At 42.7% G+C, this 18,348-nt stretch overlaps 1 protein-coding gene and 1 long non-coding RNA gene across 8 annotated transcripts in view; one reads left to right on the top strand and one right to left on the bottom strand.

Annotated features, from left to right (window-relative positions):
- The window catches only part of LOC116848141, a 114,733-nt gene extending 107,978 nt beyond the window's left edge, over positions 1-6,755 (bottom strand). Inside the window, exons 1-3 of one of the 2 annotated variants that reach the window (XR_004378910.1) lie at positions 6,622-6,755; positions 5,795-5,915; positions 4,746-5,159 (exon numbers count right to left, since the gene is read on the bottom strand). This is a non-coding gene — a long non-coding RNA (uncharacterized LOC116848141). Of the gene's footprint in view, positions 1-2,140; positions 5,160-5,794; positions 5,916-6,621 lie in introns of those variants that run through there. The other variant, XR_004378909.1, reaches the window with a different exon arrangement.
- Positions 1-16,373, top strand: part of LOC116848140 — a 183,818-nt gene extending 167,445 nt beyond the window's left edge. For all 6 annotated transcript variants that reach the window (XM_032823927.1, XM_032823931.1, XM_032823928.1 and 3 more), the window contains 2 exons: positions 9,051-9,381; positions 10,322-16,373. In XM_032823927.1, the coding sequence (XP_032679818.1) occupies positions 9,051-9,381; positions 10,322-10,910 (920 nt within the window). In that variant the 3' untranslated portion in view covers positions 10,911-16,373. The remainder of the gene's footprint in view (positions 1-9,050; positions 9,382-10,321) is intronic.
- The last annotated feature ends 1,975 nt before the right edge of the window (positions 16,374-18,348 follow it).

Below are 18,348 nucleotides of genomic sequence, written 5' to 3'. Positions count from 1 at the left end.
TCTCTCTCTCTCTCTCTCTCTCTCTCTCTCTCTCTCTCTCTCTCTCTCTCTCTCTCTCTCTCTCTTCTCCACCTCTCTCATGTTCTCTTTCTCTCTCTCCCTCCCTCCCTCCCTCCTTCCCTCTCTCCTTCCCTCTTTCCGTCGCGCGCGCTCTCTCGAACCTCTCTCGTTCAATATGGCACCGCCCGCCACCGACGCCGGACGTCTCTCGTTTCGGCGGAATATCGATGGCGTACGTCGACCGACGAACTCTCGAATAACGCCCCCGAATTATGAGCTGCCACCCTACGTACGTCCGTTACGCGATTATCCGCGTTACCCGGAGCATACGTAATGCGGATATCGACGGGCGCGTTTCTCGCCCACAAAAGTACAGAGACGGTAGGACGTTCTCAGGCCTCTCCCCCGCCCTCACCTCCCCGAGCTCTCCATCGAGCCTTTGATACACGACAGATTTCTCGACGCCAAGCACCTACCTTTTCTTGCCTCCGCGAGTTGTGCCCGAAAACGATTGTCATTCGCGGCTCTGTTCGATAAGAAAAAATAAAAATAAAGGAATATAAAAAACGATCAAATATTACGAATGCACCGTTCGCGATTTCTCACCGGACGAGAGTCGAGGCCGCGCCTGCCAAAGACGTTTTTTCGCCGCTTGGACGAGACGAGTTGAGTAGCTGTGATGCTTTTTAGCGTGCACTCGAATCTGACGATAGTTAGGCGTCTCTGATGAAAATTCTCTAGGGTGGGGGGGGGGAAGCAAAACGGAGAAAATATCGCGCGAGAATTTGACGCAAGTACCACCCGGTATAGCAGCGCGTTCGCAGTGAGAAACATCGTTTACAGTTGTGCAGCGATCGAAGCTCGTATTGTGGTCGAATGGTTTTGGGGACCGGGGGAGGGAGGGAGTAATTCGCCCCATTGCTGCCGCTTTCAAACAGTCGCGACTGAACCGACATTGTGACTAAATCGCCATTAACTTTTGGCAAGTGCTACGACCCGACTGTTATTTGTGTAGAACGAATATAACCGCGCAGAAATATATAAAACAATTTCGATATCTTGCTATGCGCGCGCGCGCGCGCGCACACACACACACACACACATATATATAGAGGTGCATAGAGGCCGCACGTACTGCGTGAACAGATATCGCGATGTCGCGTTAATTTTTAATAGCGCGCGCGTGTGGCGAGAAAGGCTACGATTGAAAATTACTGTGTGCGCGGGCTCTAGCCCCGATACTCCTATTTTTTCCGTACACTGCTGCACGATAATGAACAATGTGCTACGCGGTGCTGGAACACATTTTCGTCTAATTAGCGCGCGCCATTGCTCGGAAGAGCGATACACGACGTCGTTGCCCTTTTGATTCGCTCAGCGGCCCACTATTGTCCCCTTTTGATGACCTAATATTAAGATGGCGCGTGCAACGGAGTCTAAATTTAGTCGAGGCCCGAGCTACGTTTAATTGCCAAAGACCGCGACAATGATATAATATCCAGCGCGATGACGGGCGCGCTTCTTTCTCGATGAAATCGCTCATTAGAGAGTCGCATTTTTTTTTCGCGCCGTCGGTCAGCTTTCGTGGAATCTCTTAAGCGGACGTGTGTAAAAATCATCTCGTTAATGTAATGCAAATTCTCTGCAATCGTAATCCCGTTTGTAACGCACATGCCGGGAACATACTGTAGCAAAAATTACAACGGAATTTTTGTAATCTCGGTCCGTACGGAATTATGACCGAAATTTCTGTAAAAATACTTGTTTAAAAATACTTGTTTAAAAGTGTTATGCGCATTTGACTTTTTACTGCAAAATTATTGCAATTATTCGAGTGTCTATTATATCTTGTATATTCGGTAAATCGTCGAATTTGCTATCTTTATAAGCGCAATAGTAAGAAAATTGCACGATAGTGGTAACCATATAGGTGACAATTATACGAGTATGCAGAATCATAATATATATAGTTTAATAAATTATATTAAACTGATATAGTAGAACCTAATAAACTATTAATATTGTAGAATTTAGATAAACTGTAGTTATTGTAACTAAAACTATAGTTTAACAAATTATTCAACAAATTACATTAAACTCATATAGTAGAATCTAACAAACTATTAATATTTGCAAAAATATATTTTATATATTTTGCAAAAATATATTTTATATATTTTGCAAAAATATATTTTATATATTTTGCAAAAATATATTTTATAAGTTAAATATTTTATAAGATTTTTTTAACAAAGAAAGACCTGTATTCTTATTCTCTATATTCTTATTCTTTTCTCTATATTCTTATTCTTAGACCTGTATTCTTATTTCTCTATTCTGTATTCTTATATAGAATTTAGATATTTTTAGTTATTGCAACTAAAACTAAATGATTATGATAACTATATATAGTCTTCCAATTTTCTATACAATTCTCTTAACCATTCAGTTTTGATTGCAATAATTACAAAGTAATTAATTAAACAATTTACATTGATTCTACATACAAAACTCGTTTAGTTGTCATCTATCATACAGTTTCCATTACCATGTATTTCTTTTTAGTGTAAATTTATACTGTAATTTCAGACTAATTTTACAAAAGAGCATTGTAAAAAACATTACAAAGAGAAACACAATTTCAACGTAACTTGATTAACATCTTCTTCGAGTGACTAACGTCATTCGCCGACGAATCTCGTCGCTTGTAATTCTATTCGCTCTTTGATCTGCCGAAATTCGCGACACTTCCGATCGCGCGCGTTTGCGAGTTCGCCGGCGCCAATTAATTCCACGAATCTCGTAACGCGATTCGCCCCTTGATTTCATGCCCCAACATCATCCCAGGCACTGCGTCAAGACGACATTTAATGTTAAAACATTTCGCTGTCGCGAGATTAACAGTGACAGCGGCGACGAAGAAGGGCGCACGCGAGACCGCCAACGCGACGACAATGTGTTAGCGTATGTAAATAAACGACGGGGGTTAGCGAAGAGGGCGATGGTCGCGCAGGGAAAGGGAGACTGCCGGGAGCAGAGAACAGGAGAGGAGAGGGGGCAAGGAGGGCGCGAGAGAGGGGGAAGGGGAGACGTGCGAGTCAGCGACTGCAAGGCGGACTTCGCGCGTCAGGTTAGGTAACGTATCCATGGCGGTTTTTCCCCCGCGGAGAAAGTTAGCCTAGGCGTACCTCGAGCGTAAAATCGCCTCTCTCTCTCTCCCTCCCTCCTCTCTACCTCCCTCTCTCTCCCTTTTTTCTCTTATGTTGCACTACCATCTACCAAAAATTGTCCCCAGCGTATGTCATTATTTGCGTTGGACTTCACGTCGCACTGAGATCGCGGAATTTGAATCTCTCTCTTTCCCTACTCTCTTTCTCTCCCCTTCTCTCTCGCGTCGCTTTCCGAAACGACGTTCATAAGTGCCGTATTAACGAAAGTCTGCCGCATGAACCTTATTGAATTTTAATTCGTCCTTATGAAACACTCACAACGACGAGATATTGAGTTACCGAAACCGCGACGCTTTATTCATACGATCCGCGCGATACACGGAGCCATCGTTGTGTTATCTTGATTAATACGACCCGATTGTTCTCAGGGGCATTGTCCCGAGATAGAATAAATACCTCTCTCTACTCTACTTTCTCTCACCCTCTCTCTTTCTGTATTCCGCAGCGGCGAATTAAGTAATCCGCCACTGACGAGGATCGCGCTCGCACGGCGGCCACTTAGCGTCCTCGATACGTATATTATGCTTGACTTTCGATTTTTTCGTCCTCTTCCCGGCCCGTCAATTCGGCTGTCATTCTGTTTTGGCGGCGGCGAAACCTCGACTATCGCTATTGGAGACGAGCGACACACGTAATCGTCGGCTTTGTCCATTCAGCACAAAGCAAAAGTGACGCGTTGGAAATTTCTTTCTTTCCTTTTTATCTACTTTTCGATCGCAAAATCAACGCTCCACTCTTTCCGTCTCCTGCACGAATGAAGATATTAAGTTGGAGTAATCAAATTTCTGGTGACACGTGAACGAAGCAGAAATTCCATGTTGAAGTTACCGCAAAAAAGTATCATACTGCTGCTAAGAAAAGCGATTACTCAATTCGCTTTCCTTCTCTTGAGCAATAGTTACTTTCGACAAAGAATATTTTCTTGGTAATAATCTTCAAATAAGCTCCTCGTGAACTTTAGAAAAACTCGTAATCACATACTCAAAAGAAGAAAATTTATGTCCTCTTTGCAAGAATATTATAAAACTCTACTCGAAGTTGGCTCGACTCTGTGTAGTAAACGAATTGAATTTTTGTGTTTTAACATTCTTGACTAAAATGCTAAACTTATTAGGATTCAGAATATATTTTGAATGAATTTAATGCTTGTGACAAATTTATGATGTGGATATATAAATTTGTGAAATACTCGAAGCAAAGCAAGTAACATTTGCTCGAATGCAGTTTTTCTGTGTGCAAAATCTCGTTCAAATTAATGAGATTTCTGGTTAACTTGAATTCCGGTAACATTAATCAGAATGTTCTGGGTCCGTTCATACATTCAGAAATTTGGTCAATCCAACCAAACACTTTATTCATGTGAACTTTGAGACCGAGTGTCGAGATTATGTTGTTGCTCGCACGCGAACTGTGTAACCTCTTTTATAGTTCGGATATTTTACGCATCAGCTTCTCTATTTCGAACTCGCTCGCCGCCAAACAGAATGTAAATGTTGCAGGTATAAAAACACTTACGTAAACCGCCACTCCACTCGAAGGCAAGCGGCTTTACTGGAGCGACTTTCGAAGAACGGTTATGTCCGAGTTTTCGAATCGCACAGGAAAAACGATCTCGGCCACGAGATCGTGAACCGCCTTCACCGTCGCCGTCGTCGTCGCTCTCGCCGTTGTCGTCGTCGTCCTTCGGGGGTAGATTTGAGAGTCGCGATCGCGAAGGCGAGCCTTTTTATTCCAACACGGCCGATCGGTCTTAGCAACAAGTGTCGCGCGGCAGAATGTATTCTTTCGACGCGGCTCACTTGGCACACCGGCGTCCATTTTGAACGCGCTCCGGGAAGTACTTGGCGCGACATCTTCCAATCGCGCGGCGAATCTCTCTTTCCGGCATTCACTTCCGAACAACGCGCGATTCGCGAGAGCGATTGTTTTCTGAAAAAATTATTTTTTCACAAAGATTAACATACGGGAAACGTCGCGCGCGTTATGTAAAATTAAACGATGAATGTTTCTATAAAAAGTACCAATTCTAACCCTGGACATTCTTATTGTTTTGATCTTGAAATACACGGAACAAATGATATGGTTGGCGCAGATGTAAATCTAATTTTACCATTTCATACAGAAATAAACTTTATATCCTACACATAAGTCTTCAAATATTTTGTTTTTAGTACACATCAAACATGCACATTACTGTCACAGAGTAATAACTGTGATGTGTAGTTATGTTACTTACATCTAAATATTTCTGATTATGTGTACCATAAATCCATATCTTTCTCTTCCGAGTACGAACATTTGAATTTTCAATATAGAATATATGTATATATATATATATATATATATATATATATATATATATATATATATATATTTTTTTTTTTATTTTGAAATTTTTAATATTCATATTTTTAAAAACCAAAGCAATAAGAATGTCCGGGATTAGGTTTGGACACTGATACTTTTACCTTACCCATTTAAACGTTACACACAAAAGAACATTAGGAAGTAATTAAAAACAATTGACGTGACAACGCTGCAAGTTACAACATAATGATACACACCGTGCTTAGCAGTCATTCATCGCGCCGTTGAAACGAAACTCATCTCCAACCCTTGGCGTTCTAAATTAGCTTCCTCGAGGCAGCGCGTAGCATGTACGGGATCGATTAAGCAAAGGACCTTCTGTAAGAAAATAGACGACCGTGGCTATCGGCCAATCTCGGTGGAATTGCGGATTAACAGTTTTCACGCGAGAACGCAGGATCGATCGGTCGACCCGACGATCATACATCGTTGTTTTCGACACTTCCGATATTTATTTCTGTGCGAGACTCACTTTCGACGGACAAAAGATGTGAAGCAATGTCGATCGGTGTGTTAATGGCGACTGCTCCACACGAAAAGATCGATATCGAAGATGGCCGCACGGTCGATCGCGAATATTCTACGCTGAATGCGTGCCGCGACGTGAACGATGTCGCGATCTGACAAGGATGCCCTCTATGATATACCCCTTTCTCTCTCTTGCTAACGGACTGACGCTACCGACTCGCAAATATTCCTTCGCGACGTTTTCTTTCCCCTTTCATTCATTAAATATCGCTAAGTTTTTATGACGTTGCTCTCGAAAAATATCGTGTATGATATTTCTATGAAAAGCTATAGTTCATGTTACGTATACTATAACTTTTCATCGAAATATCGTATGTGATATTTTTCGAGAATAAAGCCGCTGATTCCCCATTAATCCGAATCTTTCGACTCTGTTAGTACTTGAGTGAGCCGATCGTAATTAACAAAAGTGTAATAGAGACGCCGACTCGACACGCCGTGACAAGCATCGGTTGCATACAACGAGAAATGAGGAGATTACTCCCGAATAACTTACTACGTTCCGACAATGGTACGTTGCTGTTTTCGACGCACACTTATTTTCGACACTTATTTCCGCACGGGATTCACTCTCGATGGATGAAGAACGCGGAACGATGTCGATCGATGTGTCAATGGTGGGGCTGCTCGACACGGAAAGATCGAAGATGACGCGCGGGATTCGCGCGTCGTGTGGCGCTGCTACAAGGATGCCCTCTGTCCACTCGCTCCCGCGGATGCCACCATTCGATAGATCGATATAGTTTGATGAATCGGTACTAAATATTTTCGACCACGCGTTTTTAATTACTCGTTGCTATGACTATTGATTTAGGGTCATTTTTATCAAACTTCGATTAAACTAACCATTTTAATAACTTTGCAGGATTCAAAATAAAGCTGCTGTTGGAGCAAAAAATAGAAAGTGAAAAGTTATAAATGTGGATTGATTATATTAACAGCTAAACATGAAAATGCACGTTCTAACATCCTAAATCTGATTGGGACGTGTGCACTTTTACGCTTAACTGTAGCATTACAAGTCCACATTTATAACTCTCTACTTTTCTTCTTTTCTCTAACAGCTTCAGTTGAAACTCTGCAAGGATATTAAAACGGTTAGTTTAACTAGAGCTTGGTAAAAGTAGCCCCTATCCAGAAAGCGAGAACGTGTGTTCTGGATTAATTAGCAGCGATGAGAAACACGGCTGGCCGAGAAGTTTTAGTAATTGTCGATCTATCGATAGTTGATCGGTCGGAAGTGACTCCCATGGCGGTTTGAAGTGTCGCTCCCCAAGAAAACATTTCTCGGAAATTGGGAACAGGAAGAGAAATAGAGAATGGAAGAAAGAGAGAGGGAGAAAGGAGGGGATTTCGGAACGAAATATTTTCCTCTTTAATATTAAAACGACGCAGCAATAAGATCGTTTGGAAAATGCGCGAGTGTAACACATGTGGTACGTGCGCGACGAAAATTTGGTTGTCAGTAAGCCACCGACGTCGAACAAGGTATACATTTTTCAAATAAACATTTGAACAATCTCCAGATTAATCGAGTAAATATCCAGGGATATTATGGGCACATCAATTTCTCTGAGTGGCGAATGTGTTAGCTTAGATTAGGTTGATGCACAAAAAATTTGCCATTTTTATTCCATTAAAATCGCGCATGTGTTAGGTTAGGATAGGTTACTGCAAAAGATTTGTCACTTTTATTCTATGAAATTCTCGTCGGAGGTCTGGGTATTAAAAAAAAATACAAAGTTCTCGTTGGATGTCTAACACAAAAAAATGTGGCGAGTCGACGTTATTCATTTTATTCGTAAAAATTGGTAATCCTTCAAAATTGGATAATCGCCTTTTCTATCTTATTTAACAAATACGATGAACCTTTCGCACTAATCTGACATTTCTCCGGATAGCTTTATATACTTTTTCCCACCTTCGCTCGTTTTCACAAAAAGATGAAGAAATGAATATTGAAAAGGAGAGCGACGTAAAGCGCCTCCGTTAATTCTGCGGCAGCATCTCGGAGATGCCCACTTTGCCGACTCGAATTGAGGAAATGTCGACACGACTAATACTTCTGCTTTAACCAGAAATGAGGCATCGGCTCGCAGATCAGAGACGTGCAACGTGAAGTAACAAGGGACAATTGCCGCGACCGTTAGTGCGCGATTTCGCCAAGTCCGCGCAGCGATCCGCGAAACGATCTGATGCGTCGTCGTCGTCATCATCATCATTGTAGTCGTTGCCGTCGTCGACATTATGAGACACCGTGTGATAGCGGTACGCGTATTTTTCCCCTTCCCATGACGAAGTGGTAGGCGGCCGGGATTTATTTGCGCGGCGCGGAAAGACGGAAGCGCCGTATAACTGGGTCAGTCGACGACGACGACGAATACGACGAATACAACGATGACGGCAACGACGACGACGACGACAACGATAAGAGGAAAAAGAAAAAGAGACCTCGTCCATTGGTACGCGCGCGCTACATGTGAGTGCGTAAGTGCGTACTTACATACCGCTAACCCGCTCCCTCCCCCCTCCAACAGCGAGCACACGTACGCGAGTGAAGTATGTGCGTGCGTGCGTGCGTGCGTGCGTGCGTGTGTTTACCATCGTCTCCGCGTATACCGTTAAGCGAAAATACTCTCTCCTTAATAAATGCGAGCGTGTGCGCCGCAGCTCGCGCTGTAAAAAAGTTTCTGCTGAGTAATAAGTGATATAAATAATACATTATCGTTCATTGCAATCTGTTTGCTCGATAAATTTATACCGCGAGCTACTGTTTTTGCGGCTAGAGTCTACGAGGCGCGCGTCGACTCGAGTTTCGATGATAACAACAGCAACGGCGTTTGAAACTCATTAGCGAGCACCAATAACGACGATTTAATGACTAAACTCGAATAACGTTCGTGTCTCCGCTCCTTCTGCTTGCAGACTCTAAAATGACATTGGAGGAGGACCTGGTAATACGCAGGAGCCGACCCACGATGATTTCCGCCAAATACCGCGCCCGTGAGGAACGCCGCCGCTTGCTGAAGATCTCCGCCGGCAAGCTTAGGAGGATCGAGGATCCGGAGGCCAGCCTGTGCAGATCGGTGCTGATAAATAACGCGGTGCGACGACTGCAGCGCGAAAATCGAGACGAAAAGACGCGGAACTATGGACTTCCGGTAGTATCGTACATGGACGACGCGAGCAAGGAGAACAGCGTCGCCAGCAACCTGATCGCCGATGTAACGGACGAAGAGACGTCTCCGAGAAAGAGGTACGACGAAATGGCATTGCCTGCATGTCGACGGAAGAATCGATCCTTTCTTGCAAGTGATAACGCTCGAAATGTATATATTTGCTTATCTATAAAAAATTAATTTGAATTGAAAGAAAGAAGGGGGAAGAAGAGAGAAGAAAACATAAGAAAGACAGTCGCAGTTGTTGGTACAAACATTTTTATGAGAAAATAATAAAATAATCGTATATACACACAAGCATCCGCGACTAATTCTTATATATATTCATATTTCTTATGAGACAAAAGGAATAGTTTATTAAAATTATAGTTATTTTTACTCCATACATTATTTATTTATTACATATATATTACATATATATTACATTTATTACTTATATATACATTACTTATTTTACAATCATACTTTTTGCTTGATTTAATATGGAAATGATAATTAGCAATATGCATATGAGATTATGATCATTAACATTAAATAGAATTTAATATAAAAAATAGTTTTTTCTTTATCATAATTTACAGTAATTATTTCCCAATATGATTATACTTATACCAAATGATTATATATACCAAAATTTGTTTCTCAGTGTAGGCTCTCTCTCTCTCTTTCATTTGATTATATTCCCAAGAGCTTTGTGTATATATAGTTTGTTAATTTGAAATTAATTTTTGCTAAGAAATTAATCTGGACCCGCGAGGACGAAAGCTCGTATGAGCTCACATGCCAGTTGTAGTGATACCGTTTTGTCGAATAATATCTGCTTCCACTTCTCTCTTTCTTCAGCCTCATAAATTTAATAGCTACACCTTGTCGCAACTCCTTCGAATGAGTGTTCCGTTAGAATGTCCTCGCGCCGTGCTGAGCGGTGACTTCGCTCGGGGATTTCTAACGAGCATACCGTAATTTAACCACCCAGTGAGAGATCATAGAATGACCGTCATCTTTATTGACCGACAGGTTGGCCGACGACTCGAGAAACGATATGCTCAGCCCTAAAAGACAGAGGCACGACGACCTGGACCTGCAGGACGACGTGTTCAACGACTTCTACATCCTATCGCCCACGTCGCTGCTGTCTCACATCGATGATCTTCCAGACGTGCACACGTCGAGTCACTCGATGGTGAGCAGCTACACGGAAGATCGCCTGAGCGGCTTGACGGACGTGCGGCCCGGCAGCACCGACAACGGCAGTAACCACACCGGCGCGACGGTGGCCAACGGTGGCGCCGTGAACGGCGCAAACTGCTGCAGCAACACTCTCCTCGGATTCCCCACGGTCCTCGACGACGACGGGAGCGCGCAGCTCTCACGACCGGGCGACACCACGATGGACGTGAGCGACGTGGTGGATCCTGACCGGCTCTGCGACTTCGCCCGGTTCGCCGACTCGGCGAAAACGCTGGAGGAGCGGCTGGCCGAGCTACAGTCGTTGGATGAGCACTTCGACCTCACCAAATTCGAGCGCAACAACAACCAGAGCTGTGGCCGCGCCTTCCACGACATACAGACCTTCCACAGTCTGGTGCCAGGGCTGGAGACCTAGACGACGGCGGTGTACCTGGAGCAGCGACTTGACTCGGCACCGACGTCGTCGGACGTTTATCCGTACGACAAAACCGGAGTCGACAGAGGCGAAGAGGATGTAGCGTAGAACTGACTTGGTGGGTGCAAGCGAGTGGCGAGGAGGACTCACGAATGAACCTGGAGCTTGAAGCGGACGACTGCGACGTATTCTTCAGCGAGATGGTGGAAAAGTGCGCCCCGTTGTCTCCGCACATGACTCGCAAACGTGTTAACGACACGCGAGTATTGTTTGTGTCGACGTCAACTTCGTTAATTAACGAATGCGATGGTGCGCCGCGGCCCATACCCGAGAGGCCGTACGTTTATGTCAATATTGCGTACGGAACTCACGAGAGCACGGACAATGCGCGAGAGTGCGTACCGCGAAGAAGTCTCCTCAGCTGTGGAAGTCTCCTCAGCGAGACGACGACGACGCGTTGTTCAACACGCTCAGCCGTTGTCTCTGTGTTTGCTGAGCGCGCGAAATGCATCCGCGATCAATGCGTTAATTTAGGACACCGCGAACTCAGTCAGAGCTGTAATTAGAGGTTTCGTCGTAGATACTTATCGCTGTCTATTCCGGAGAGTGACAAGTCATTGGAATTGTTCGGTTGCGTCTTTTGCGAGTAAAAGATTCTACCCACACATGTAATAACGTGCAGGATCGAGAAGTATCGTATGATAAAGCGCGATAATATGCGCGGCATCTCGGCCGAATCATCGCCTACGAGTCTGACTCACGCTGGTAATAATCTGCTTACAGCACTGACTCAATGTTCAACGCGCAGCCACGAGATATCTAATAACACCGTGAACGCACACCGCACTTCAATCGACTTTTCTATTCACCGATGATCGCAGCGAAAGCGTCTTTTTTGTTTTTTTTTATCTATTAAATTACGTGTATAAATAATTGTCGGGTGTACGTTTACGATTTTTTTAACGCGGATAATATATGTGAGAGCACTCCACCAATGAGAAACTGACGAATTTCCGGACAACATACCGAGCCAGAGAACACAAACGGTCTAAAAACTGTCGGCATCATCGTCGCGCTTGTTTTGCTGACGTATGCGACATTATATCAGGCATCGATCTTCGCAGTAAGACTTCTTTCCGCTGGCAGACGTAATTGCTGGCTTGGTTCTTTGGACGCCGCGCGCTTGATCTATTTATATACATCGGCGCGCACAATATCAAATCTATTTAAAGTCGATGGCTGATAGACAATGGGTTTCAGTCGATTCTATCGTGCAATCATTCCTTGCGAGTAATTACCTATCCCTCCTACCTCTCTCCCTCCCGTCCTCCCGTCCCCTGTCTCTTTTTCTCTCTCACTTTTCCGCGATCTCAATTCTGTCTTTCTTCACAATGATTATTCCTTCCTCTCCTAACAATTAGAGAGTTCATCTTCATGGAACAATCACACGTACTCCTTTCTCTCTCCCTTCCTCCCTCCTTCTACTCTTCCCATCCCATTGCACACGCCACGAATTCATCGACTTCGGGACTAACATCTTATAAGTTGTAAATTTAGTTTTTCTGGACGGTCAGAGAGCTCCACTCGCGTAATCGCAAACACTCCGTCACTGTCGACGCGCTAAATAGGAACATTCGTGCATACGCGCGATCCACAAGGTTCAACGTGTGTTCGTGTGTATTCGCCGGCACCGCAGTCTTCCACGCTGTGCCCAACCTTGCCCGCGGCTGATTCGCGTCCACTTTGCAGCGTTGAAGCGTCGCGTCGCGAAGACGACACGTGCCTACAGTACCAGATAACAGCTGCGTTCAGCAGAGCACAGGCTGCTTCGCAACTGTTGTAACATTCGTGAATCAGACTGGTGTATGCTCTTAGTCTTAGCTGAATTCAAGAGCATGAACCAATCTGATTCACGGATTAGATAAGTTGTGAAACAACTTTCTCTGCGTCATGGATGCCCGAACATTTACGATTTTCAGCTTTATGTATTTATTTACATATAATACTTAAGATTGAAAATAGTTAATTAACTCTGATTATAATGATAAAGTTATAATGGTATTAATTATAACAATTTCAATTTTGTTCGTATACACATAAAACCGAAACTCTCCTGTAACTCTCGATCTAGAGAATGTTCGGGCATCCATGACGTCGTGTGTACGTAACCAAGGACAAAGGGGACGGCTCTCGTCTTCCGGCAGCGACGCGACCTTCGGCGTATGATGAACGCGCGCGCGCGCACACATACACACAGAGCGCGTGTACACACATTGTTTGTATATATACAGATAGATTTTTAAGAGAGCACGTTAAGGATATAGGACGAATTATAGCGAAATAGCACACGCCGGTACATAGCTAACTATCCATGGACGAGGGAAGAGAGATATGACGAGCGAAGGCGGAGAACGATCTCGGCGTTTTTCCCGCGCGTCAATCGGAGAGTTGTTGAGAAAGCGTCGGGAGCTCGATCACGTTCCTTCTCCCCCACTTCATCCGCGTCATTTAAACAGAATGAACGCGGGAGAGAACTGTCCTGTCGTCGCCGCGTCTTCGCCCTCGAAGGCGCGCGACGAAGCGCCACGGTCGAACGTGTTCGCCGATTCGCTTTCGATTCGTGCGCAATCGTAGTCCAGAGGGGCGGAGAATCGCGTCCGCGTGAGAGAGAGAGAGAGAGAGAGAGAGAAAGAAAAGCTCACGCGGGTTGCATGACGAAAGCAGCGATCCTCCGCTCCGCGCTGCTGCTGCGTTTCAGAGCATTGCTCCATAGCGAGCGTTTACCCTCGTTGATCGTTAATTCTGTTGACTTTGAATCTTTCCTCGCCGGACAAACACTTCGTCCTGGGACTCAGCGGTATATCGCTTCGCCCGGTCTCGCTGTAAGACGAGCGACTTTTGTCGTCCGGACGACCTTGGTCACAGCGCCACTCGAGCCGGACAATGCTGTGAAACGCCGTCTTCTGTTGAAAGAGAACACACGCCACCTACCGCGCAACGCCACGACGAGCCTTAGCTGTTATACGATCGTACCACTTTTGTTAATAACACTTTCCTCGTATTCGAGGAGTAGACGGTAATAGCGAGCAATAGTTGTACTTCCCTACTGGTGGTTTCCTCCTGACATCATCTCATATACATACGCGTTTTTCACGGCAAGAACGATATTGTGAGCCTGACGATTCCGTGAAAGCGGATTCCGACGATTTCATCGTGGGGACCATCGCGAACATCGTGTATCTCGCGGAAACGTCGATGATTTCACGAAGTAAATGCGAAAAAAAAGGAACGCCATTACTTTCGTCATGTATACGCGCGTTATATTAATATTAATATGTATTAATATTTATTAATGTTAATATTTATACATATGTATGATATGTTATATTAATAGATATTGATATATTAATATTAATATTAATATATATTATTATCAAACTTATATATACATACAGATATATATATATATATATTTATATATATATATATATATATATCTTTCTCTTTCTACATATAGCGTCGGAAGAACTAAATGAGAAATCATGAAATTCGGTATATTCGTCGATTTGATTGCGATTGTCAACGAAAAAAAAAAGTTCAAACAGGCACGCGGGAGGAAAAATCTTTGATCTGCTGGTTTTTGATTTTCTCCTTTCTTCTGTTTCTCTTTCTCGCGAACGATCGTACTACGTCGAGCTACGCGATGAGCCGCGTCTCATCCGAGCACTTTAGCGAATTATAACCGCGTGTGTGCATTATGTAAGTGTATCTTTTGTAAATTATTTCTCGATCGCCGCACGCGACTACTTGCGATCGATCGCGCGAGGTTCTCTCTCTCTCTATCTCTCTCTCCCTCACGCGCCTTCGCCGGTGGCGACGGAAGCGCCTTTCCCGTCGGCCGTTCCGGCGGAGGTGATTTCGCGCGCTCCACGTGGAAATCTATCGAGAAGAGCGACAATCCACTTATCATTCGCCGAACGGACGAGGATTTCCCGTCGCGCAAAAGTACATCTTATTATCCTGATCGCCGAACCGCGCGCGCGCGCGAGCTAGATGAATTATCCTTCATTTGGATTCTTATGTCGTTCGATCCTCTCCGTCGCGCTCCGTCGTGCATTTCGTCCGGGGAGGACTCGTTTGGCTCTTTTCTAACGAGGTTGAACATAACTTTGGTTTTCCTCTCTTTCCTCTTCTCTTTCCTGTTTTCTTTCTTTTTAATTTAGTTGGTGTTAAGAACGTGTTTGTGTAATTCGCAAGCGTTACGTTGTACATATATATAAACGTATGTTGTTTTGAAGATATCTAAATAACGTCGAACGGCAAGGTATTTCCACGCGAGTCTCCTCCACGCTGATTCCGTGCAGTGCAATATCTTCGTTCTTCTTGTATTTTCCTTTAATCGATACTCTTCTCCATCCATCATACCTTTATCACCGATTCCTCGTATTTTATTCAGACACTGCCGCGGTGCGAAATTTGCGTCTGCCGAGTCACACACGCGCTCACCTCGCATCGAACACATGCGAGTGTTCGTTATGTAATATAGGCATCCTTGTTTATGATTCTAACGTGACGGAATTACGTGCTCGAGCCGATAAGCGCGACACCGCGACCACGCGTCGCGGCAGATGTCGTCGTAGTACGTAAACAGTGCACACATCATCGACCCTCCGGCGAGCACATTATGATTCCATTCTAACTTATTTGTCCCTCTTTCTCACAAAAAAAGCGCTATGAAAAGAATTGGATAAACATTTCGGAACGATTTGTCTCCCATGTGCATGTCGCTTCTGCCGTCTACGTGATGTATATAGAAATTCCATATTGAGCCCGAACAAGCGGCTCCCTCGTGAACAAATCTTTCATTATCTTCGTCGCGAGGAGTCCGTGTCGATTTTTTATTTGCCAACGCGAAAGTGGCGTAAGATCATTATCGCGTGTAAATTCCTTTGTGAAAGTAGAATTCTATTGTTCCTTTCTTTCTTTCTTTCCTTTTTTTTCTAAAGAGATATATACCGATAAAAGATCGCGATAAAAGATAAAAGATATCGCGACCGAGAGACGACCTCGATACGTCGAGGCGGGCGTCTACGATGAAGAAACGCGAAGAAAGAACAAAGTATGAATGATTCCGACAATCTGACATTCATCATAATGGAAATTCGGTGAAGCAGAGGAAACGCTATGTGGGTAAAGACAATTCCGCGGCAATGCCTGGACGCAAAGTGCACAGACAGATTCAAACTTCCTTAGAAGAACGCCTGGGCCACACAAAAACACACACACACACACATCCAGCCAGACACACACGTTCCTCGAGAAAAGCGCGATGTGCGCGGCTCGACGCGTTTAAATTGTAAATAGTCGCCTTAGCACTTTTAAGATATAAATTAGCTATGTATAAAAGTTTCATACGTTGTTTAGGTTTTTAGTACTAGTTATCATGAGATCAGTTACCAATTATATGAACAAATTGCAAATAAACTGCAAGGAAAAAAAACAATGACTGTTGTTTATTCAATATTTCCATGCCTCGTTTTCATGCTAGAGTATTACTTTCCTCAATTACGTAGAATAAGCAATACAAATGGGCTGTAACTTTCAAAGAAATAATGATAATGAGATGCTTCAAGAAGCATTCTACAGAACAAAGTCTAGTTTTAAGATATTTTGATAAATGCACGATTTACTTATTTATCGGCGCACACAATTTAAATCGTAATTCATCAAAGAACAAAATTTCTCTATAAAGTTAGTCGAGTTGTACCGTATAAGTGTGAAAAACTATAGACAAATGATGTTTGTATTTAAGAGTACGAGCCTTTTCCTTTAATTTGCGCGCTTGCTCATTGCAGTGCAATTTTTCCGTGTTAAGTTATTCGAAGTTGAAACAAAATGCGTCATTTTGACTTTAATTGATTGCAAAAGATAAATAAATCGCGCGTATGTGATATAAGATTTCACTAAAAAATAAATGTAGAAAATTTAAAGTTTTTTCTTTAATATGTCACATTTTTTATATTCATAAAATTTTATCTTTTTTAAGAAAAGATTCCTTTGAAAAATGAATTTGATAGTTAAACGATCGATACTTTTCATTTATTAGATAATTCCTGGCAAGAGACGACTATAAGATAACGATTTTAATGTATCTGAAATTAGAAACCTTAAGTAGTAAAATACTGTTTCAGAATTTTACAAGCATATTATTAATTTTATCTATAATTTCATGCAATATAAAACTAATTTACAACGTCGTTTGGCCGAGATTCAAAATCTATTTAGGCAAGACAAATCATATTTAACGGATTGACTAGCGTCATTTAGCGGTAATGAGTAGAAACTGTTAAGCAAAAAGATTTGAGTCTTGGCTAAACAAGGGTTTGGGTCTTGGCTAAAGAAAGGTTCGACTCTTGACTAAATATGACAAATTAGTTCCAAAATCTCCGCTACAAGTCGCTACCATACGTAATGAAAAGTCAGAGTCCCTCGTAGTACGACTTTAGAATAAGTCAGACCTACATGGAAAAAGTGTTATATTGAATTAAGTAGATTTCTGGTGAGATTTGAACCAGAGTTGCCTTGCTCTCTGAAGAAGTAAACTAAAATGTTTGCGAAACGTCGGAATCAAGTACAAGGAAGACGCAGTCCAAATACGGAAAACAAGCAAAGAATCGGAAACCTTGTTAACTTGAACAGACAACTTCAACTTGGGAACTTCTGGTACATTTATATTTTATCAGAAATTTAGTTAAACCAACCAAATTTGTTTTTCCGTGTACCTTTTATTTTCAAGTAACATTTTCAAATAGCGATTAGTTACCTATATTTTGATATTGTATAAAACACAGGCAAAGTTTAAAAGGTTATAACATTGGCAAAACTTATATTAATAAAATGATTCAAAAAGCATTTTACAGCTTAAAGTATTATCCTCTTTCACCATGATAAATTAAATAAAAAGTAGTTCAATAATCCAGTATTTAATCTCATCTTGCAATTAATTTCTTACATCGAGAAATCTCACTATATATCAAAGATATGAATTATACATTTTGGAAACTTTATAAACTTTGTATTCATTTTTTAGAGAATATCGCACATCAAATCGTTCATCTTCCACAAACGATCAAAGTCGAAAGAACGCTACATTTTGCTTCAATGTAGAATAATTCTGTGTGAAGAAATTGTATTGCAACAAATAAGCGCGCAAATTAAAGTAGAAAGTCCACGTTTTTGAGTAGTGCACGCATTTGTCCATGATTTTTTGCTTACGCAGTACGATTCGACAGATTTCATAAAAAGTCTCGGTGTTTGACGGATCTCGATTTGAATTCATATAGTGTCGTAACAGATGAGTGAACTGTATGTTCTTCAAAATATTTTAGAAACTTTTCTTTGCAAAATGCCGCTTGAACCATCTTATTATCATTACCCT

The sequence above is a fragment of the Odontomachus brunneus genome, unplaced genomic scaffold (genome assembly GCF_010583005.1).
Source record: "Odontomachus brunneus isolate Ranch 3 - 2012 unplaced genomic scaffold, Obru_v1 Obru_scaffold_090, whole genome shotgun sequence".
Lineage (NCBI taxonomy): Eukaryota > Metazoa > Arthropoda > Insecta > Hymenoptera > Formicidae > Odontomachus > Odontomachus brunneus.
The sequence above is the reverse complement of the archived record's forward strand: the minus strand, read 5'-3'. Positions and strand labels throughout refer to the sequence as shown.